At 33.8% G+C, this 25,674-nt stretch overlaps 1 protein-coding gene across 2 annotated transcripts in view; it reads right to left on the reverse strand.

Moving 5' to 3' along the window:
• Positions 1-25,674, reverse strand: part of CPNE8 (copine 8) — a 230,009-nt gene that overhangs the window by 37,637 nt on the left and 166,698 nt on the right. For both annotated transcript variants that reach the window (XM_003988551.6, XM_019834813.2), the window contains exons 14-16: positions 14,618-14,664; positions 7,925-8,106; positions 1,017-1,144 (exon numbers count right to left, since the gene is read on the reverse strand). In XM_003988551.6, the coding sequence (XP_003988600.1) occupies positions 1,017-1,144; positions 7,925-8,106; positions 14,618-14,664 (357 nt within the window). The remainder of the gene's footprint in view (positions 1-1,016; positions 1,145-7,924; positions 8,107-14,617; positions 14,665-25,674) is intronic.

Raw genomic sequence — 25,674 nt, forward strand, 5'->3', positions numbered from 1 at the left:
GCCTGAGCTAATATTTCAAAAACACTCAGAAAATGGTCATCAATGTATCATTGTCAACCTGAGGTGGACTTCCACAGCAGAGTTCCACTGAGGTCAGCCCCAGTACAGGGGTATTTTAGTATCTTGTCTATGTCCCAGATAATGGAAAGTAGAACACATTTAAGTCACTCATGATGTCCAGTATGGAGATGATTCAGTACCAGAACCTTTAAACAGAGAACTGAGTTTTCATATCACCTTTGTGCATTGATAAAATTATCCAAATGTAGTATATTTTCACGTTCTTACTACATATTTGGAAGGACACAAAAGCTACACTTTTTAAATTTTCTAAAAATAAGGCAGTGTTTCATAGGATCTGCAACTGGGTCAAACCTTTTAGGGATTTTGAAAGTGGTGTCTAATTTATTTGTTTAGACACTGATGAAGAAAATGATAAGTGTGTGTACATTTTTACATTTAAATTTTTTTTCTAGAATATGTAGTTGGAATCATAAGCAATTATATTCTGAACTCAATACTATGTACTATATACAGGTAAAGCTCTGGGAATTCTTAAAATTAGCTATTATATTAATTTCAGAGTGGTTAAAATAATGTGCCCTATATTATCACTGAAAGACTTTAGTTGTCTTCATGGAATTTGGTCTCTTATTACTTCTATGTTACCATGGGACGTGATATTAGATTCAATGATTTACACCACTCAGATCATAATCGATCTTGTTATTGCTCTCATGGCTGCCTTTTCAAAGAATAGAACATTTTTCTTGGTTGAACAAATACAGGTTCTGATAATAACTAAGTGTATATTTTCTTCACTTGAGATTTTGCTGTAAAGTTCTAGCAAAGTATTACGATAGCTCAGTGGAGACTCTTCCCACTGTATCTTTTTCCTCATTTTCTTAGAGGTAAATTAGAAGAAAACACTTTTCATTTGTGGAGTCATGGTAACAATAATATAATTTCACTGCTGTCTGGACACTGGGATAAACATCTTGTCTCCGTCCACTTACCTTGCTACATGATTAATTACAGGAGCGAAGTTGGTTGGCCCATACAGTTGTACAGATTTCAGACTCCTGTAATAAGCCTCCATGACTCCTTCAATGCCATCACAGTAGGGATTTTGAGGGTTTCCATTCTGTAGAATTTACAGGCAAAAAAGAGTAAAAGTTAATAGTGTCTACAAAGATCAAATGAAAAAGAGAAAAGATATGTTGATACTCAAAGATTTTTTGGAAGCAAAGATTTTTTGGAAGCACATTTATATAATAGCAAAACATAATAAATGAAGTGGTCAACAATAGATTACAATATATTATGTAGATTATGATATGATGAATCTAATATATAGTCATTAAAAACTGATACTCTTCATAAAAAGAACCGCAGAAAATTCTAAATAATCTTGAGAAGCTGAATATCACAACATTCCATAATTAATGTCTTCATTTTACACATGTCTGTGAATATGTAGAGAAGAACATATAAAAATCCTGAAAAGAAGTAAATATTAACAGTGGTTAACTCTGGGTGATTACATATAATTGGTGGCTTTTTTTCATTCTTTAAACTATTCAGTCTTTTCTGAGTTTTCTGCAGTGATATCTATTAAAATCAAGGAAAAAAACTGCTATCCATTCAGTTTTACCTTATAGAAGGAAAAATATGAAACATCTGCCACATGCACATTTTCATGTTGCAATAACCCCAAGCAGAGAAGGAATGCAATTTGGTGTGAGAAATGTCAAGACAAGGTAAAAGGAATAGAATCAAAGAATCATCCATGTTCTTTAAGGGAAATGAGCTTGCCATTAGGTTCTTATTCTGGAGATGGCACCTAGAAGGGCAACTTTACACCTGGAGACCTAGACCAGCTTTTCCATACCTTAAATGCTTTGGTATTATGAGGGTTAATTCTCCTAGACCAGATTTAACAAATAACATGAAGCAGTATATTAGTTATCTATTGCTTTGTGGCAAATTACATCAAAAGTTAGTGGTTTAAAACAGTAATTATTTCTTATCTCAACATCTTTTGGGTGTCAGCAGCAGCTTAATGGATGGTTCTTGTTCGGCATTTCTCATGAGTTTGCAGTCAGTATGCCAACCTGGACACCTGAGAGCTTAACCAGAGTTGCAGAATCTGCTTCCAAGAAGGCTCATTTAAATGGCTGACGGCAGGAGGTCAACATGGTCTCTCTGCAGGGCTGCTTGAGTGTTCTTACAACATGGCAGCAAACTTCCTCAGAATGAGCAATCCAAGACAGCAAGAAGGAAGCCCCAATGCCCTTTATAAGCCAGTCTCATAAGATCCACACCATCACTTCTACTTTAATCTATTTGCTAAAAATGCATCCCTAAGTATAGCCTATGCTCAAGGGAAGGGGAGTTAGGCTCCACGTCTGAAAGGGGAGAAGTATTAAAAACTGTAGATACATTTTAAAACACTAGAGACCTTAATTATATTTAAACATAGTTAATAATAATTTCATGATGCATGTTTATATCTGAACAATCACTGGCCATTTATAACTAAAACTTGTTGAATTTTATATACTAAGCTTTACACTAAAGCATTTACATGTATTATATAGATTTTTTAACAACCCTAAAAAAAGCAGATAAAGTATTGTCATTATCTCCACATTACAAATGAAGAAACTAAGGCACTGAGAGCTTAGATAACTGTGCCCCAAAGTTATTTCAACCACTTCAATTTTGCCATTTCTGAGAGAGGAATTTTTACCCACTTTTTCCTATTAATTTTGTCTTTTCATCAAATTTTTTATTCATTAACTATCATGTCAATTTTTAAAAACATAAAAATAATAAAATCCCCCTTATAATTTATAATAATATAGACCTCTTTATAATTTTATATTATACAATTGGTTACATTAATTGATTGAAATTATAATGTAAAAGCTTAATATTTAGCACAAAGCAGTTAATGATTGCTTTTGATGTTAATCTGAGCTGACCTATTTAACCTTCCTTTAAATAAAATTTTACAGTGTTCTTCCTTTAATCAGATATGAAGCTGATTAAAATTAAAACTCATTATTGATTTTTAGCATATAAAAATGTATTCCATATCTGCCTTTAGGGGGAGAAATACAAACCAAGATGGTTCTGAGCAACTTTTTCATTATCCTTTTAACATTTTGACTAAGGGTTTATATTTCTAGAAAATAATGTATTTTCTGTATTCCTGTGGAACTGAAATTACAAGGTCACCATTTTTCTCACCATTTTATTTCTTAGTGGAAAGATAATTAGTGGATATTCTATTCATCATTATGCAATATTTAAAGCACTGATTTCTGGGGGCACCTGGGTGGCTCAGTCGGTTGAGCGTCCGACTTCGGCTCAGGTCATGATCTCACAGTTCGTGGGTTCGAGCCCCGCGTCGGGCTCTGTGCTGACAGCTCAGAGCCTGGAGCCTGCTTCGATTTCTGTGTTCTCCTCTCTCTCTGCCTCTCCCCTGCTCATGCTCTTTGTCTCACATAAGTGAATAAACATTAAAAAAAAAATTATAAAGCACTGATTTCTGCATCAGTCCTAGTTCTGTAATAAATTGCTCTAAGAATTCCTCATACGAGTTGGATGATAAAAATATTTATGATGTAAAATTATACACTTTTTAATATATGCTTGGCATGATATCAGGATTATTTAAAATAATTTACAGCTATTAAAATGAGATTTTCCTTTTAATAACAAAGTTATAATGAGTTACACAAAGATTTTTTTTAAGTCTGTTTAAAACTCCTTTCACAAACCAATTATGTGTTAGTTACTAATTACTAACAAGCAATTAGTTTTTACTTGTTAAAACAAATTAAAATGAGCTCATGTGTGCAACTAGCCCAAAAGCACAGGATATTTTTGAAAATAAGTGCATTCAATTTTGCTGTTTATTAATGAAGGGGGCAGTGGATGCCCTATTTTTTATTTCCATTTTAATTAACAACCTTTTCCATTTATAAAATAATGAATGTTAATTTGTAGAACACATAGCACATAAAGAGCAGAATTTGAAACGAGCACTACTCCCACAGTGCAGACTTAAGTGTGGGGAGGGACGTTGGGCCCTTCTCCATTTTCCCCTCCATTTGGTTCCCTGAAAGATTGTACTGAATATTTAGATTCAGTCCTAAAAGAGAAGACTATATATAGTCTGCTGCTGCCTAGAACCTATAATACTTTTCAGCAGGCCTAACAAGCTGACAAAATGTTGAACAGAAGCTCTAAGGAGTTGTTACTTGTTACTTTACTCTTTGAAATGTATCTGCTGCTGCCCAGAGATTGCTTACTGTGGGGAAAAGTCTCCCTTTTATTCAATAAATAAACATCTGTTGAGCTTCTATTTTATGCATACAGTGTTAAGACCCTTGCTTGTTAAACTGTTAGCATCTAAAATTTTTTTTAAATGTTTATTTTTATTTTTGAGAGAGAAAGACAGTGAGAGCCAGGGAGGGGCAGAGAGACAGAGAGAGGGAAACAGAATCTGAAACAGGCTCCAGGCTCTGAGCTGTTAGCACACAGCCCAATGCAGGGCTCGAATTCACGAACCATGAGATCATGACCTGAGCTGAAAGTCGGATGCTTAACCAACTGAGCCACCCAGCCGCCTCAAATTGTTAGCATCTAGATGGATGAGAACACACACACATGTTAAATTGTGCAGATATCTATAAATGACAAGATAAGTGAAAAGTAGGCCAGCACTTTTCGAGATCTAGTATGAAAAATCACTTGGACAGGTGTACCATTTCTCTATTGATCATTGCAGGAGACTTTCCTTTAAGGGTCACTGGCCTCATGCCCATTACAAATACTTCCTCTAAAGTTCCACACTATTATGCTATTATATTTTCGGTTATAACACCTTAAGGAGTCATCAAAATCACAATGGGAGGAGAGCAATGACTCCTTTTCACAACGTTTGTGCTAACGTGGTGGTACCAGCACATTCTTCCTTTCCTTTTCCCATTCCCTGTTCTTTTTCCAGAATGGAATACATGAATAGCTTCTTATTCATATTTCAAATAAAAAGCTGGGGTTTATCTGAGACCCTTTGGATTAACAGCAAAGAAAACATAAAAAAATAAGTTTTTATGTTCAACTTTCAACATTTGTGTTAGCCCTAAACTCACCAATGAGGGATTAATTTTTAAGAAGGCCTCCCTTGCTAACTGAAAGATTACTTGAACTCAGTGTGATACATAGATTAATGTTTATGAATATACATCACAAATTCTTACCATGAAAATATGAGGGTTTGTTAGGATTACAGAGTATATTAGTTGTTAGATTCATATGGGACAGTTTTTCTATTTGCCATTTCAGCACCTAGAGACAGTTAAGGATGAAGTTAACAGAATAGTTTAGCAAAAAATCAAATCAAATACTAACTCTTTGAAGACCTACTTAAGTCTTACCTGTCTTATTTACCCAAGAAAACAAAAGTGCTTTGAAAAAATTAATCAGTTAGTAATGTTAAAGTTCATGCGCTATCATCAGTGTTGTTTTCATCTTCAATTTGGGGGACTATTTTTCATAACTTTAAAGGGGTATGATCTCTATCCTATAAGTATTTGAGTTGGGTTCACGAACTTTTAAGATGCAAATAATAAAAAAAAATCCTTCCATGGTAATAGATATTTGCATCGGTTTTGTTGTGAGGAAAGAATTTGGAAGTAGGAAAAGCAGAAAAAGAGAGAAATAAAGAGAAATAAAGAGAAAAAGAGAGAGATAAAAGGAAAAAAAACATACACAAGGGTGAGAAGAAATGTATGGAAGGAAAAATTCATAAGCCCCATTTAGTTTAACATAATTATTCTCTTTCTTAAGCTTTAAAATAGCTCATGACCTTTTTCCTGAAGCACTTAAGACTTAGCATCACATGAGTGATTTTCATGGTTTTATAAGTTTCTGGGAGATTTTAATTCTCTAAGACACAACAAAATCCCAATAGATATTTATTTTTATATGACAGTGGGAATGTGGCATGTGGGCTATTTCATGGAAGAAAGAATTAAAGCCTCCAGCAACCTTTCCTGAAATTGTGTGGGCAATGGAATAGATAAGCAAGGATAAGTATAGAAATAAAAATGTAAAAATACTGCTCTTAAAAGATATTTAAGGAAGTTTAAATCTAATCATACAAAAGCTTCGGGAAGTGTGTGTGTGCATATGTATGTATCATAATCATACTGTATCATGGTGTTAAAAAGCACATATCTGAGAGGTGGGATTCATATAGGTACTGTTATAAAATTTGCTTTAGTAGTAGTTAAAGAGCATGTATTCTAAAATAAGACTGATCTGGGTTCAAGTCCTGTCTTCTGGAATCCTGGTTAATTCCTGTGACCCTAAGCTGAATTACACAACACATGGGACACTCTTTAACTGTATTCAATATGACTGACACTTCCTAGAGTGATGCAATGTGACAGTCATGATATACCTACCACACAGGAATTTTATGAAGACCATATAAGAAAATGATTGTAAATATTTGGCTTGACACCCAGTAATTACTCAAAAAATGGTAGTATTATTATTTTTATTTTGCTCGCAGAACTTCTAAAAAATCTCTGATTATGCATTGCTTCTGTAACATGAATAAAAACAGCAAAGACTTACAAAGATAATGGGGATGCAAGGATTTACTCCTGAAATGTATAGAGGGTAGGGAGGCACTTCTAAACAGAAAAAGCCAAAGTTTTTCCAAAATGACAGGCAACCATTCCTATATTGATTTTCCCATTATTTGATCAGAAAGTACAGGGAGAATAAGGCTGACTGGGTGTATAAGCATTATCTTTGTGGAGTTTATTTGGAAAACAGAGTGCATTATCTTCAATTATCAACATTGCTTATCTTCAATCACAAAATATGGACTAGATCTATGTAAACATTAACTAGATAAATATTTATTTCAGTCATATCTATTCCATTCTATTGAAATCATAATTATAGCCACAATTATTGCTTCACATTAAAAGAAATTAATTTTAGTCATAACTAATCCTTTAAATTTGAATATGGTAGATTAAGATAGTCACACATTCTTTGAGACAGCCTCCCATTGAGAGGTGAAGGTTACTTTGAAACTTGGCTGGCCTTAGTGATTTGCTTGACTAAGAGAATTTAGCAAAAACAACTTTCTGGGATTTCTAATGCTATGGTATAGAGAGCCCTGCAGTTTCTGCCTCAGCCTTTTAGAATACTCATTCTGGGGAAGCTGGCTGCCATGTAAGAAATCTGACTACCAAGAGATGGCCATACTGTGCTGAGGTCCATGATAGCCACATGGGCAGGTCATATGTTGAAAAAGGGAGAGATGTCCAGGCAATTCAGCTATTCCAGTCATCTTGAGTATCAGATATGAGCAAAGAAGCCATCTTAGGGGACATGCTGGCCCCAGAACACATGATATAGAGAAGAACTGAGCAATCCAACCAACAGCCAGAATGAAGCCCAGATATATGGTTCTAGTCAACAATTCCAGCCACCTCTAGCCAATCAAGGCATCCTACTTAAGACCCCAGACATCTTGAAGAAATATATCATCTCCTATTGTATTCTGCTTAAATTCCTGACTCCAAAATTATGAGTATATGAAATGGTGTTGGTTTATGCCTCTAACTTTTAAGGAGTTTGTCATATAGCAATAGACAACCAGATTAGACCCTCTGAAACCAGATGGACAATAGATATATTTATTACTAATCTATTTCACTGTCTTTTTCTTCCATTATATCACACTTCTAAATCAATCATTTTACAAAATTGAGCTGAGTCTATAGTCAAAAGAGTTGCTACGTGACTGACTAAAGCATAAGTAGCGAACCACCATTAAAAGATATTATTTTTTTCAAAAGATCAAATCCTTGTGATGTACTCTTACCAAAGCAAATTCATGAGATATCCTTCCATCTGGAGGCAGTTTTGCACCAAAACCTAGAGCTGGGAACATTTTATCACTGTCATAATCTTGAACGATTTCTCCCACTGCTTTCAGGGCCATTCCATAGGCATTCAGTTGGTAAGGATTCATGTAGTGGAGAGAAGTGGGCTGGGCAGGGTTGCCTGATGACAGAAAAAATATTTCAAACATAACTGATTAGAGTAAAGATGTCATTTTCTTGACAACATTTTCTTGATGTCTATTTCAGAATGAAATACTTAAAATTATGTTTTCTGCCTACATCCATACTATGTCAAATAGTTTCTTTTTGGATGGATATTAACATAGAAATAGTTATTACATTATACAGACATGTAGAAAGTTTTCCAAAGATATGCCAAAGCATATGCAGATTTTGTCAGAAATTATTCCTCACTGTCAATGCCACAGGCTATTTTTGAATCTCATTTACAGAAGAAGTATTTAAATACTTTTGTTAAACTGATTTTATTGTCATCTTTATTTTTAAAAAATCATGTGCCTTTGCCTTGAATCCTTATACCTATAATTAAAGGACTCAACTGATTTAATGGGCTTCAATAATTACAAAGCTTCCTAAAGTTCTGTTATAAACATAAATTGAATATTTGAGAAATATCCCAATTTAATCACTTAAAGAAAAGAAAGCATAGCGATTTTCAAATTCAAGCTAATTAAATATCTGTATTTGAAAAATTATTCACTGTTTCTAACTATACATTAAACTGAGAGTCAGAAGGCTCAAAGTCCAGTCTCAGAATTTTCAAGACAACACCTATAAAATGTCTGCAATAAATCCTACCACAGTGTTTACTGAAGGACAAAATGAGATTATGTGTGAAGTGATTAAAAATACCAAAGCGCCATAGAAATGTAAGGCTTAACTGCTACTGTTATTACTGTCTGGGTCATCCACAAGGTTCTGAAATTTCAATATACTTATACTCTATAGGGTGTTGGATTTGAATAGAGATGAATTTGAGTCAGAAAGAAATATACGTGCTACCACTCAAATACATTGATATTCACATTGAGTTGTCCTAATTACCAGCACAAAGGCCGCTTGAAAGTCCACTTAGTTTCTTAAGTGAAAATGGAAAGTTAAATGGGACTTGTAATAGCACATAAAGCTCAATTCTACATTAAAACATTGCCTGAAGAAGGAAAGCCTCAGGGCACAGTTCTTTTCTGATAAGAAAAAAATAATAATAATAATCAGCACTTGTGATATAAAGAGAAACAAAATTAAAAAGAGATATCCCCTTCGTTTATAATACATATAATTGTACACAGAACATTTTTGGTCTAAAAATAATGCATTACATAAATGCAATTGTATTTCCAAAGGATTACCCGCATTCAAGGGCTGGTCCCACATGACAAAATTTCTGAAAAAGTATCTTCTGACCAAATAGCCTTAACATTCATTCCTCTGGATTTGACTAAACTTTGGAAAGAGTTCTTCATAAATATAGACCCCTGACCTTCCTTTTCTTAGAGTATTTGCTTTACAAAACTTGCAATTATAAATTCTTTCTCTGCACCTTTGAGATGTAAATCTTCTACTACCCAGGGATGTCTTTCTCTAGGACCTGGAGACATCCCTTTGAAATGTAATCATGGAGAAAGAGCACTCCTATCTCCTAGTCTGTTTGGGAAGGTAGGAGCCTAGCTTCAATAAGTGCTGACTAGCAAACAGACCAATGACCCCTGTAAGGTCCCTCAGTACTTTTCCATTAGATCACAGAAGCACTTAAAATCCCTCCCACCTTTTGTTTTAGAGGAGTTGAGTTCAATGTTTTCCCTATATCCCAGTAGACTCAACCTCCAGTAGACTTTCCTCTATGTCAAAAGTCTTGAATAATGTCTTCCTTGCCCGTTTAAATTGTCTGGTGCAATTTTTCATTGACACTTTATTCTAAAATTAGAATTTTGCACTTGGTCAAAAGCCCACTGGAGCCACAGGGGAGCAATATCATTACTTGATTAAGTGGTTATCTAACACAACTCTCAAATATAAGAAGAGTTGTTACCTATTGGCTGTAATAAGGCGACTAATTCTATCTCATTAAGAAAATCATAACTTAAAATTAAAATGCAAATACCCCTCATACCCTAGCATGTCTAAACATCTTCGCCTATCATGCAGAGCAGGGCTGGATCCCACTCATGCAACGACGTCACTTCTTTCCGGCATCTGTGTCAGACCAGTCTCTTCACTGTATCACTAATGATATCTCTCTTCCTATCTCTGCCTCTCAATTGCCACCTTGTCCTGAAATTCACTTCATTCTCTGCAGCTTATGTTTTATTTGCACCAGACAACCTTCCTTGTTTATTCCAACACTTACAGTCTTTTCTCTCCTACTCAAATGACTCTTGTGTTCTGCACCACAAAATCTGGCAATTAAAAATTTGCCAAATTGTCCATTCTTTGAATCTGGGACCATGTTTGTATTATCTCTGTATCTGAAACAATGCATATGAAAATGAACTTGTGGTAGGTTGATAACATTGGGGCCCGAGTTACATGAATAATAATTATGATAGCAGGGAATTTAACATGTATTGAACACCTTACTTCAAGGTAAGTCCTTCAACAAACCTATAACATGGGTACTATTTTATTGTACCCATTTTCAGATTAAATAACTTACCCCTACTGGCATAGTAAAAATTGATAAAATTCAAATGTAAATCTAGGCAGTCAGATTCCATAATGTTTATTCATAGCTAGAACTCTATACTTAAGAGTATAGAGTTTAATACTTTAAACACTGGATATAATGAAACTTATATTTGATTTTGTTTTAGAGTTACATTATACATTTATAAAAAAATCACACTTGAATACATTCTTGTTAAGGAAGTTTTATTGATATATAATTCACATAATTTACAGTTCAGCCATTTGAAATGTACAATTCAATGATTTTTAATATATTCACAGATAATTACAACCATCACTCTGATTTTAGAACATTTTTATTACCTCAAAAAGAAACACTGTACCTATTCACTATTGCTCCCTTATCATTTCATCCAGCCCAGCTCTAAACAATGATTAATCTACTTTCTGTTTCTATCAATTTGCTTATTCTGGACATTATATATAAATAGATTAATATGTAGTATTTTGTGACTAGCTTCTTTCACTTAGCATGATGATTTCAAGGTTCACTTATGTCCTACTATGTATCAGCACTTCATATTTCATTCCTGTTTATTCCTGAATAGTATTCTCCTATATGAATATACCACATTTTGAAAACCATTTATTAGTTGATGAATATTTGGACTGTTTCCACATTATGGCTATTATGCTGCTATAATCTTTTGTGTACAAGGTTTTGTGTGGACATATGTTTTCATCTTTCTTGTGTATTCATCTAGGGGTGAAATTTCTGGGTCGTATGGTTACTGTATGTTTAACAACTTGAAAAACTGCCAATGTATTTTCCAAGGTGGCTACACCATTTTACATTCTCACACACAGTGCATGAGGCTTCCAATTTCTCCACATCCTCATCAACACTCATTATGCCTGGATTATAGCCATTCTAGTGGGTGTGAAATATTATCTCATTATAGTTTTGATTTGCATTTCCTGATGCCTAAGTTTACTCAGTATCCTTTCATGTGCTTAACGATCATGGGTACATCTTTTATGCAGAAAGGTCATTCAGATCCTTTGCCCATTTTTAAATTGGGTTGTCTTTTTATTGAATTATAAGAGTTCTTTATATGTTCTAGATGCAAATCCCCTATGAGATGTATGATTTGCTAATATTTGCTCACATTCTGGGGTTTGTCTTTTCACTTAGTTAATAGTATCCTATGAAGAATAAAAGAGTTTTTATTCTGATGGAGTTCAACTTAATTTTTTTTCTTTTGTTACTTGTGTTTTAATGTCATTTAAGAATCAGCTGTCAAATCCAAGACCATGAAGGTGTATCCCTATGTTTCCTTCCAATAGTTTATACTTTTAGCCTTTACATTTAAGTCTTTGATCTAGTTTGTGTTAATTTTGTTTTTGATATGAGAGAAAGGTCGAACTTCAATCATTTGCATGTGGCTACCCTGTTGTCCAAGCACTGTTTGTTAAAAAGACCATTTATTCTTTCCCCTATTGAATTGTCTTGACACCTTTCTCAAATCAGTTAACCTTAGTCTCATGGGTTTATCCCTGGAATCGCCATTCAACTTCATGGAACTATATATCTATCTTTATACCAGCATCATGCTGTCTTGATTACTGTTGCTTTGTAGTAAGTTTCAAAAACGGGAAGTATGAACATTCCTACTCTGTTCTCTCTTTTCATGTCTGCTTTGGCTCTTCTGTGTCCCTTGAACTTCGATATGAATTTTTGAATCATCCATTTATTCAAAAAAGGCCTTTCAGGTTTTGACTGAGATTGCATTGTATCTGTTGATTGCTTTGGGAAATGTCCTCTTAACAGTTGAGTTTTCCAATCCATGAAAACTGTATATTTTTCTATTTATTTAGATCTTTATTTCAATAATTTTTTTCAGAGTATAGTTTCTAGAGTATAAACTTTGCACTCGCTTTGTTAAATTTTTCCTAAGTATTGCATTACTTTTGATACTACTGTCAATAGAATTTTCATAATTTCATTTTCAGACTCTTCATTGGAAATACATAGAAAAAGACCAGGTTTTTATATATTGATCTTTTATTTTTCCATCTTGCTAAGTTCATTTCTTAGTTCTAATAGATTCTTAGTGAATTGACTCCTTAGGGTTTTTGTACACAAGTCTATGTCATCTGCAAATAGAAATAGTTTTACTTCTTCCTTTCCAACCTGGATTTTTTTTTTATTTCATCTTGCCTGATTGCCATGACTACAACTTCCAGTAGAATGCTGAACAGAAGTGGCAGAAGCAGTCATCCTTGCCCTATTCCTCATTTTAGGGGAAAGCATTAAGCTATGCTAGGTACGGGTTTTTCATATTTTCCCTTGATAAGGTTAGTAAGTCAATTTCAATTCCTAGTTTGTTAAGTGTTTTTATCATGAAAATATGTTGGACCTTGCCAAATGCACTTTTCTGCACCAGTTGAGAGAATGATGTGATTTTTACATTTTCTTCTATTGACATGGTATGTTATTTGCTTTTTGAATACTAAGCCAACCTTGTATTCCTGAGATAAATTTTACTTTCTTAGGATATATAATTTTCTTAATATGTTGGTGGATTCAGTTTGCTAGTGTTTTGTTGAGTTTTGTTTAGTTTTTCTTTTCTTTTCTTTGTCTAGTTTTGATATCAAGGTAATACTAACCTCATAGAATCAGTTGGGAAGTATTCTCTCCTTTTCTATTTTTCTTAAGAGTTTGTGAAGAATTGATGGCAACTCTTCTTTAAATATTTGGTAGAATTCACCAGTGAAGCTTATATGGACATGGACCCTGATAAACTTTGAGGGTATTTTTTTTATTACAAATTCCATCTCTTATTATAGGTCTATTCAGATTGTCTATGTCTTTTTAAGTCAGTTTCAGTAGCTTGTGTCTTCCTATTCAATAGATTCTTGCTCTTCTAGTTGTGCTAATGTTCATTAGTGAATAAAAGTAGTGTTTTAAATCATTTAGACTTTGGTTTATTCTATGTTTCATGTTTCACTAAATAAAATACATGAATAAAAATAATTAACTTGAAATCATAGTGTTGAAGAATAAACTTAATATTTAATCAAAGATGAGTTCAATTAGATTTTGGTCTCATCTCTGTTCTTAATTCTAGTACTACCAAGCCAAGATGTATTTAGTAAAATGATTTTATGAATATGAGTCTCCTCATTTATATAAGAGGATAATTGGAGTAAGTGATCTCTAAGGCTCTTTCTTACGTGAAAATTCTACTATTTTGTGAAATGTGAGTCACTGAGAGAAATGTGAGGTAAAGGGAATATAATGTGAGAGCCATAAGCACAATAAGTAATTTAGGGGGAAAAACTAGATAAATATAAATTGATGGCAAATTCTGGTAAAAGTTAAATAATGAAATTTAAGTTATTAGGATACATAATCACTCATTTCAAATGATTGCTCTGTTTCAGAAAAAGTTACTTCAAAATAAGATTTAAAAAGCTCTCTTTTCTTTTTGAAATGTTTGATAGGCAAATTATGAATATCTATAATGGGGTATTACATGACACTCCCTCTAAATTAAATGTAAATATGTTAACATGAGTAATTTTTTAAAATAGTCAAGTAAAAACAAAGAGAGTTGCATAAAGTACAGGTACTTAAGGTACTATAAAATGAGGATAATTCAACACACTTCAACAGTATAGTTATGTATCAAGATGAAGGAAGGAGTGGGACAGAGCACACCATGGGCTTAACTAGATCTGAATTTTTTTTTAAAAAATATGTGAAATAAAAATTATAATACTTTAATATTTAATAAATTTGAATGGGTCTATTAGGCTTTTTTTTTTTGCATTCCCTTTAGTCATTTGTATACCTGAACTATTTCATAATAGTAAAAAGAAAGGAAAAATTACCTGAATTTTATATGAAACAACAGTTCAGAAGGATATAAATGTAGGAATCAAATATCTAAACTCATGAAAATAACTATCTTTCAATTAATTGCTAATATTTTTTACTAGTGGATAGTCAGAATACTCACCATTTGATGCTGTAAAATCAATAGCCACTGTGAAATTGATTTGCGTTCTAGAATATAAGTAAACAAGAATCATTAATAATGAAATAATCTCATAAAAAAGAGTTTGACTTCCATTTGTGTTATTTTTTTTTTTTAGCATCATTAAGTTTCTTAAAATACAGTATATACCGGATAGCATCAAGATAGGCAGTTTTAAAAGGTAAAAGTGTGGCAAAACACCTTTACAATCATACAGCTGTAAAATATGAAAACGAGTGTCAGGAATAAAAATAGCTCCTATTTGGGAACACAATAACTAAGTGAGGGTTGTATAATAAAGAAGTCAAACTGCAAATAACGATTTGCCAGTCTCCAATGCCAGCATTTACTATCAATTTGCTTTTAAAACCATCTTGCAATCATTGTTGAATTATTATGCCCTTAAAAGTGTGGCACAGCTGAAATCATCTCTAATAATATCATTCCTAAACCAATTCTTTCCACAATCTGAACACACAGGACTTTCTTCTGCTTTCTTCATAAATGAAGCATTTCAGATCCTGATCAGTATTCCTCTGTGTGTGAATTTATAGGCATAGATAAATATTTATATAGATGATATTGGTTATATATAGTTTAAATTTTCAGCACAGTTCCCCAAAATTATTTTACTGGGTTAGTTCTGTTTTCTTTCCTTTTTTTTCTGATAGAAACCTAAAAGGTAGTATTTTCATAAAAAAATCCACTCTTTTGAATACACATCTCTGACTCTTTCTGGATGTAATTCTACCCCCTTCTTAACAAACAAGGGGAAAAAAACCCACAAATAAGCAACAATGAGATGATTACTTGGATAACACACAATCACACCTAATTTAAAAAATAATTTAATATAAAAAGTAAGCCATTTGAAAACATGAGTGCTATAAATCACCTTATTTTTAGAGACAAATTACTTTTGACATATTGCACAACTCATTAAATACTTCAAAGTTTGGAACTGCTATTTAAATGGTGCTGATGGTGACAAATATAATGATGACGATGGTGATGAGGTTGATGATGATGATGGGTACTACAGCATAGGGTCCCTTGTGGTTCTCTGAGTATAAATTATAGTAATATTTCCTTCTTTTTCTACAAATTCAGCTTCCAAATCCCTAGACTATTCAGGTACTGAAACATATTCCACATTTTTTTTCCTAAGGAATGAACAACCTTTTGTGCTTTGCATTTAATAAAAACTAATATAGATTCTCTTTATAGCTATAAGCAATTTTTTTTCAGTAGAAATTAGGTTTATAGGCTAAGAATATAGGCTAATTTGGAGCATGACACTAACCCGTATGAACCGAAAGGAGTTAAAAACTTTTAGAAAAAGAGTATTTTTGAGACATCTGGGAGAACATTTTGAGATAATGAATCCCTTTGAGGAACTGAAAAGAACAGTCACCATCAGCACATTGCTTTGTCATTCTGGTGCAAGGGAGAGAAGTGACTGTAATACAGGGTAGTATGGTGTTAATAGAGGGTAGTATGGTGTATTAGAAAGGTGCAGCTTTTGCATCTGAAAGAACAGGGTTTCAATTCCAGCAACCCAGTTGCTGACATTAGTCACGTTGCAAAACCCTCAGAGGTCAGGTGCCTGGCACGCAATAATAGCAAGAACTAACAGAAAAACTAAATGAAATATTATATCTCTATATATTTATATGTGTGTATATATATATATATATATATATATATATAATGTGGATTACAGATACACATTATATACTATAAGCATATAAAATGTGCTTTTACATAGCTTATATCAACTAATTTCATAATATTTTTTAAAAGACACCATTATTCTCCTTTTATAGACAAGGATTCTATGCTCACAAACTTCATAATTTTTGACACAAGTAATAAATGCCAGTATTGAAATCTGAATTCACATCTAACTTCAAAGACCACATTCATAAACTCTATACATACTACTCTGTTTCTACAATTAGATATTTATAAACTGCTTGACTATAATAACACAATAAAAGATAGTGATTATTATGTTACAAACAAAAATGATCCTATACAAGTATCCTTATGATAAGAATGCCAGGGCACATTCTCGTGCTTGAGCAAATTAGCTCATCTACCAAGTATGTTGTTAAATATATAAATCACAAAATTATCAGTATAAATATCTTTTTATGTTATTTTTTTCAAATGACACCTCTTTAGAAATGAAAAATAACTCTGAGTTTCAAGAACATATATTTTAGCACATCATAAAGGGCAGTTTAGGAGTTGAGTCTTTGGTTCAATCTCCCTTAGGTTGTAGGGACAGACACCTTGTCTTGATTCAACTGTCTCTTGTAACACTGTCTGCACAATGCTTTGCCAATATTGGAACCTCACTGTATTTATTGGGTGATCGAATGCATTCATTTTATGCTTGCTTCTAATCTGTTCTCCAGGAAAGCCCAGGATGTGTAGCATAATCTCCAACTTCTTAGAAGCATTAGTTGCAGATTTTAAAAAAATTCAGTAATCAGAGATACAATGGTCCTTTCAAAGCCAAAGCTGTGCCTAGCAAAACTATAAGGAAAAGGCATGACTATTAAAGAACTATACTGTATATAAGAATAAAAAAAGAGATGTTTATTATTAAACTACCTGACTGAAACTTCTAGCTAACAAAACCTCTAGCTAGCTAAATAAACTAAATTACAAAAGCAAGCCAGTTAGGTAGCCCCAAAATAATAAGGTATTAAAAAAAAGAAGAGAAAACTTTAAAAAAAAAGGAAGGAAGGAAGGAAAGAAAGAAAAGAAGGAAGGAAAAAAGAAAGAGAGAAGGAGCCTCTTATCATACCATTTGGGTTTATTCATTTAAAAAACTACAATTCAACATTCATAGAGCATCTTCTGATTGCCAAGCACTATGTTAAGAAAACAGGAGCAAACCAAAAACTATCCTTGAATTCCTAGAGTTTATTCACTATTGTAGCTTTTACGATTAAAAAAATGACAAAAATAGCACAGCAGTTTATCATAGAATTCATAATCAACAGCATAACCTAAAACTCAACTGTGCATTTACTGTGGATAACAGCTTATTTATTTCCAGGATTCCCAAGTTTCCATTCATATTATAATGTATATTTGCTATACCAAGTGTTATATATTCTATGTATTTTGGAAATATTAATAAAATTTTAAAGAAAGTTGCTAGCAATACTATAACTTTAAGCTAGAAGGCAGATTTCTTGAGGACTTTGATAAATGAATTGTGTCATAAAAGTAAACCAAACAAAACATCTGCACCAGTAATCCTGTTATCCTTTTTCATTCTTTAGTATTGCATGAAGCCTAATGTTGGAAAAAAAAAAAAAAAAAATCAATCAGCGTCAAAGTAAAACATCCGAAGTCGCACAAGATGACTCCTGGCAGAATATTCATAAAATGATCACATACAAATCCTTGAAACATTCTGCTTAGGAAGCGTTACTTCAGCTGTCATTTTGCATTTTAGAAGCAGACAAGAAGGAACAGAATTTCAAGAAACCTGGATAGGAGTATTATATTATAGAGTATAAATAAAGGCATGCCTGCCAAATTTCATGAGTTAGTAGTAACATCTCATAAGACTTCTCAATGCATATGTCCTAGTACTGCTAAAATATATACTTGGAAAATGTCCTTATTTTACTCTGCCACCTTTCCAAAAGCTGTAAATGACAAATCAGATGTCAAGACGGAAGATTTAACCAGAACAGCAAAGATCCATAGAAAACAAGCATATATATGTATGTCAAAGAAAACGACACATATGCATGCATCTGTGTGCATGTGCATGCACACACACACACACACACAGTAATACTATCTTGGACAACTTTTCTACAACTGTCATTATGAATTTGTTATTGAGAACTAACAACTGTGATGGGGGTGTGCAGAAGGACCGTTTTATTTTCTTCCCAATTTCAAATTCTGTTCAGCTACACAAACTGAACATTATCAATATGAAAGATGAACTGCTGCCATCCTCCATTTTAAAGTTAATCTTGACAAATGCAGGTTCTGATTCACCTGCTGTTGGAATTTAGAATGCTGAAATGAAATTGAGATGCCCACTTAGCTCTAATAGTCCTCTTATTCTCGCCACGCTGGCACCAAGACTATGCTTCTGCCTTGATAAACCGACATGTACTCTCTTTCTCTCTTGGGTTCTAGAATCTAGCCTGAATCTCTGGTTCACTTGCCTCAGGCACCACTATCATCCAGCCCAACCCTTCTTACCACTAGCTCACCATGGCCTAAACCCTTTCCTTTATCAGCTTTTCCCTTTTTCTTAAAAGTAGTTCAACTACCTAACAATTACAACAACAAAAACATTACCTGATTCTAAATTTTGCTGCATCTTCAAAATCCCTGCTTACCGTGCCCATAAACAAGTCAAAGGATTAATTGCCCTCAGCAAGTGAGATCTAGAATGATGGCAAGCTTTGAGATACACAAATGTAAATTCAAATATAAACACTTTAAACCCACTTGCAATGTGATCTTGCAAAAGCTATTTAACATCCCTGCAGCTCATTTATACTAAGTTAAGGATAATAAAACCTTCCTTGGATTGTTGTTTTGAGGACAAGCACCTGTCCTTTAGCAGGCACTCAATAAGTAGTTGATGCTTATTATCACCATTATATTTTTTTAAAAATTTTAAAGTATATTTATTTATTTTTGAAAGAGAGAGAGAGAGCACAAGTGGGGTAGGGGCAGAGAGACAGAGAGAGAGAGAGGATTCCAAGCAGGCTTCACACTGTCAGTGCAGAGCCTGACATGGGGCTTGAATCCACAAACTGTGAGATCATGACCTGAGATCAAGAGTTGGACACTTAACCAACTGAGCCCCCCAGGTGCCCCTTATCACCATTATTGATGCTAGCTTTTTCGGATCTGAGTTAGCATACTTCTTTGAAAACTGGAGCTCGAAGTGCTTATCAAATTTCTGGACCTACCAGAGATTCAGGTTATTTCTCAGAACCTGACTCTCCCATGTCAGATTTTCTTTCCTTTATACCGGCTACAAAGGTCCCAACCTGCCCAACTCCAAACTGCAGCACAGTAGAAATGTGCTACCTGGGGGGTGCCTGGGGGGGCTCAGTCGGTTAAGATTCTGACTTCAGCTCAGGTCATGATTTCACAGTTCATGAGTTCAAGCCCCGCATCAGGCTCTGTGCTGTCAGTGCAGACTGCACCTCTGATCCTCTGTCCCCTACTCTCTCGGCAACCCCCCCCCCCCACACACACACTCTCTCTCTCTCAAAAATAAATGATTTTTTCAAAATGGTGTTATCTGGGTACCTCCCAGATGGGTACCAACAAAATCCCTTGGCATAAAGTAACTGTAAGCTATGACTCGTGCCTTATTTTCTTTTCTATCCTTCCAGTCTGGATTTCTGATGGATCAGTAAAATGTCAAAAGTAAGAATGAAAAGCAATGGGACAAACAATGTGGTTCTTCAACTATTTACACTAATATTCTTGATCCTTACTAAATCCAATTTTCATCAATTACCAAACCTTTGTGCTTTCTCTAGACTTTGAAGATTGAGTTCAGTATTTTTTAACATAATAAGAGGGTTCTGAAGTACAACTTCACAGAGTCTTGCAGTTAAAGAGCTTCTTATCAAGAAAGGTATTACAAGATGGCCAAAGTTTTTTCAAATCGCTAGTTTAGAAAATATCTTACAATTGACCTAATCAAAATAAACAATAAAACATCACCCCAAAGAAACAAACAAACAAACAAAAATGCAAGCACTGTCCAACAGCATCCCATTTAATGTGAGGTAGGTGCTGAAGAGGTAATGAACCCTAGTAGAAAGACTATGAACTTTTGACTCAAAGATTGAGGAGCTTGAAACCCAGAGTCACAACTAGCTAGCTAGTTGTGAGTCCTCTGCAAGATTACCAAGTCTCTGATCCCCAGCTTTCTCATATGATAAACAGGTAATAGCTACATGGAAGAAATCCTCTAATAAAAATAAAACCCTGAAGTACCTGCTTATAACAATTACTCTACATGCTGGAGGACAAATCTCCTGAAGAATCCATGTCATCATCTCCTGGTTCATATGAATCCTTTCCTCTGCTGGGTCACAAGAGACAGTTCTCTCTTAACATTAACACATATTTCTTTTTCATTACTTCTTCTCATAGTGTTGGTCATTGGTATATCAAGGATAGGGTAATAAACTCCCAACCAGTGTAGACAGTAGGAAGTGCATTGTCTGTAGGTGATTTAAAACCAATAATTTAATCTTCTAATACTCGGTCCACATTTTAATATAAGCATAAATCAGCAATTCTAAACAATGTAAATGATAAAATTCTCCTACTCTATCACAACCTGCCCACCAGGTCAACTGCCCACCAGAGAGGAACTATGTTAGAGAATGTGTGGCTAGAAGTGCATACTCTGATCATAAAATATAACTAAGAAACTGCCTGATACAAAACATTGTCAATGTTTGGGCTAACTTAGTGCTAGTTCTCATGACAAAACATACATGCAGTTTCCTTGGACTGTGAAATAAATGCCTCTGAAAAAAATCATTTGAAAAATAACATAAGCTGTTAATGAAACCACACTCTTAAAAGATGTACCTGGACATCTCTAGCCTTTTCAAGCATGCATTTAAACATGTAAAAATCAGAATCATGCATTAACCAAAACAAAGTTTATGAGTTTTAATATTCATAAAAGTTTATTTTCTAAATCTTAGTTTAGGTTAGTTTAGTTTATAGATGATAATATTCTATGCGAATGTATTTATAGAAGGCAGAATGGCTTTGTTTTTATTAGATTTACCCCCATTCAGCATCGCAGGGTTTAGCTTTCCACTGATTTGATGAATATAAAACACTTGGGTGCCACAACAAGAAACACTATAAAAAACCTAGACAGGGATATTCAGTTTTCAAATAAGAAATTGGATTAGTTAGGAAAAAAAAAAAACTTACAGTATTTCATGTTCTGGCAAGATGTGCGCACTGAGGCAACCTACCCAATATAACGCTCCCAATTTTATAAAAGGCAAACATTTTACAACATCATTGAACTTGCTTGAAGTATTTTTAAGGAAAAGAAATCCTTATGGAACTTGTTGATAAGAGGACTTACTGATATTTAACTCACCCTTAAAATAAGCAGTATCAAAAGCCCACGTTAGGCTTTAAAATTAGCTTATAATGGTAGGTAGCTTTTTTATCCTCTCAAAGACTTCTTACTTTTTAAAAAATAGAATATAAACTTTTTATTTATAATTTCAGACAAATTTTAGAATCAGGATCAAGAGTTTGGGTTGAAATTGGAATGTAGGGAATGTCTTGGCAATTCCTCCAAAGAGAAGTGAACTATAAAAAATTACTTTTATTGACTCTGTAAATTTGAATATATCTTTTTCTCTCCATGTCTCTGATAAGCAGGACAATTACCACCAGTGGTATTATGAAGACCAAATGAGATAGGACACATTGGAAATTTAAACAAGTTCAAATTATTCAGAAAAATAGTAGCTAGCATTTATTGGGGTTAACTCTCTGCTACTGAATCCACATAGCCGCTGCATGAGATATGCACTATTATTTTTATTCCTATTTCATATAAATGGAAACAGGTTATGCTAACGAGAAACAGATTTAGAATTTGGACTAGGCAGTTAATGCCAGAACCTAAATTCTTGATCACTACTATGCACTGCCTCAGTTATCAGCAACCATATCTTTGCAATTGACCTGACATTTTGTCAAATATTACTTATGATTTTAATTCCTTCCCAGAATTATCCCACTTAGTGTTTTACCTATTAGCCTCTCTCATGGTCCCTTTCTGCTAAGATCTGAGGGAAAACAAACAGTCCATGGTTTTAATCTTGATCTTGTCTTTCCTTGAAGTCACTACAAACCCAGATATGAGTGAAGTTGAGATAATTTCTGGCAGAGGCAACATAAAAAGCATTTTTTCTTATTCCAGAAACCCTGATTTATCTGTTTTGTTTGGTGATTGTGGTATGCATTGTGGAAAGAAGATAAAGTCTGAGAGACACAGACACGGGGGTTTATAACATAGGTCACTGAATTGTCACACTCTTTGTTTAAAAGTCGTATTTGTTTATAACGTTTCATTATGCTAAGAGATTTGGGGGAAAAAAGAGAAGAAAGACAGGTTTAAAATAGCTTTCTCATTAATGTGGATTTATTCAGTGGTTACTTGGTGTTTAGCTCTATTAAAAATATTTTAAAATTGCCAATCTCCTTGAGAAGATAAATCATATAAACAGACAAATTAAAATGACACCCAACAAAACTAGTGAGCACTCCATATAAGTGGTAGGGACTTTTGTAGCTCATGGGAGGTTGGTTCAGAGTTTGGGCTTTCTTCAGAGGAAGAAAAAGACAGTCTGTAGTCCTGCAAGTTTCTAACACATTTAATAGTCTAATAAAGCATGGACTAAGATTCAATGTTGACATGAATTTCATGTGAACATGAATTTTAGACTCAGATGCAGAATTTGTGATTTGTTTTCCTCCTTCATCTGCCAGTCAAAGAGATATGGAAAACTTTATAGATATTTGTTCTTGGTCATGTTACTGGCGGAGTGAAGAGTTTCATGAAGACTTCAGACACATAGAGGACTGAAGGGCAGACAGAACCAAATTAATATTTATGATTCTACCCTGAGATAGTTATAGTGTGATCCACTGGAAATATAGAAATATGTATTTTACAGATCTGTAGAAGTCAATAAACACATTTCACAGATAATAATTGTAATAATGATAATGCTACCCTAAAGCAGAATCTCAGATTTCAGAGCAGTTGTGACTTTATATGAATCTCACATTGTCCTTATTAGTAGTTATTGGGTATTCAAAGCCATAGATTAGAGATTCCTGAATAAATATCTTTAGTTGCTAATTATATCAGACTTTTAATATTTAAAATGATTTCTTAATAAGTAAACAATAAAATAACTACTGGGATAAATGTACAGAGTATAATTTTAAAAAAATGACCTCATATTCAGCAATCCAAAAGAGGCAGTTTTTATTACTCTACAGTGAGACCTCCTTTATAGGTATTAGTCTTGTACTTAGAAAATTAACCTCTCTATGACCTCAAGTCATAGAATATGTCTCATGCTCCAGGAAAAGCACAGGACTGTTTCACCAAAAACAAGTTCTAAAAATCAGATTTTTATTTCAGAGAATATTTGCATAAATATTGGCTGATTTAGAATGCATCGGTCTCATATGCTCACTGTGTGCCTGAATCCATAAACCTGACTATCACAGCTAAACAGAATATTTGAGGAACCGAGATTGTGAATGAAAGTATGGCTTCACCAACAATCAGGGTCATATTTTCATGTAAATATCTACATCAATAACAACTAAAGCAATGGAAACCTAGAACACCCAATACTAAAAATTAGGCCTATCATGTTCCTTTGAATGGGAAAATATTAAAGGACTATGAAAATAATTTTGTTTAGTATTTAAATGTGTTCATTCTTAACTCTGCATAATTTCTACTTAGATTCATGAGAAAACAAATAATGTTCTTATAATTTTCTATTGAATTATTTTTTGTGAGCTGACACAAGAAGAGAGACGAAATTTTAAAAGGAAATTCAAGAATTCCTTTCTAAGAGTTTAATCACAAGCTGTTATTCCACATCGGTCACCTGTTTGCCATCTTTTGCTTTTCTCATGCTCCTACACATGCAAGGGAAATATTTTGCAAAATTAATGCCGAGCACAAAATAAATGCAGGAAAATCTCAACTAACTTTATTTTGGATAGCCCAGATCCAGCCAGAGTACCAACTGTTACTCATATTGTATATGATGATTTTTTAACTTTTTTGAAGACCTCTAGCTTTACTTGTCAACTAAAGTTCAGCATAATCATAAATTAACAAGAGTTTCTCCTAGATTAGAAAAAATATGATGAATAGGCCCCTGAACTGATACCACCCAAATTAGCAACAATGATGCTAACCCAAGTCAGCCATAAAACAATCCACAAACACCTGTAACAACTACTGCCCTGTTCCTGCAAGTTAAAAGTGAGTAATTACTACAGTTCATTATAAAAACAAAGTGGAATTGAACACTTTGTTCCAATCACTTCAGAAATATCATACTTACTTGGAAAGATGGCATAGCAGCTCTTCAAAAAAGCTAACCTTGATAATTCCACAGATCTTCAAATGTACTAATATGACCTCCAAAATACTACTTTGGGTTGCTTGGCTGATTGCAGCCTAAAGTGCCAGCTTATTTCATTGTTCTTCAGTGTAATCACAGGATAAAAGGGAAGAACAGATGGCTAAATTAAGAAGAGTCTTATTAGATGTGTGCTGAAGAGGAGTTCAATCAAAGACTAAGATGTGAATACTGGGGAAGTTCAGCTGAAGACTTGACCACAGTTAAAGGATGTAGCTTTCGGCTACCTTTCCGTCTTCAGTTGAAAATACTAAATCTTTTAGGTAGAACTGGTGGAAGAAGGAACAGAGGAAAAGCAAAACAACAACAACAAAAAATGGGGGGGAGGGTTGAAACTTGGGTTTCCAAAGACATGAGCTTTTACAAAAGACATCACAAGAGCTAATAAACAGAGGTTTCATGGATAAAAACTGACTCAGCTCAGTCAGCTGAGCATCTGACTCTTGATTTCAGCTCAGGTCACGATCCCAGGGTTGTATCAAGCACCATATTGGGCTTTGCACTGAGCATGGAGCCTGCTTCAGGTTCTCTCTCTGTCTCTCTCTCTCCCTCTGCCCCCTCCCCCTGCTTGTTCTTTCTCTCTCTCTAAAAAAAAAAAAAAAAAAATTGACAATGACTTATAACATTATCAATTCATCAAAAATAAAAAAGGAGTGGCACTATTTGGTAAGGATAGAGTAAACTTTCACATACAAATGAAAGTGTTCGGAGTGTAAATGATTATTACTGCTACCCTTTCAGCAACACAATTTAGAAATATCTAACAAACTGTAAAATATACATTCCATTTCA

The sequence above is a fragment of the Felis catus genome, chromosome B4 (assembly GCF_018350175.1).
Source record: "Felis catus isolate Fca126 chromosome B4, F.catus_Fca126_mat1.0, whole genome shotgun sequence".
In the NCBI taxonomy this organism is placed as follows: domain Eukaryota; kingdom Metazoa; phylum Chordata; class Mammalia; order Carnivora; family Felidae; genus Felis; species Felis catus.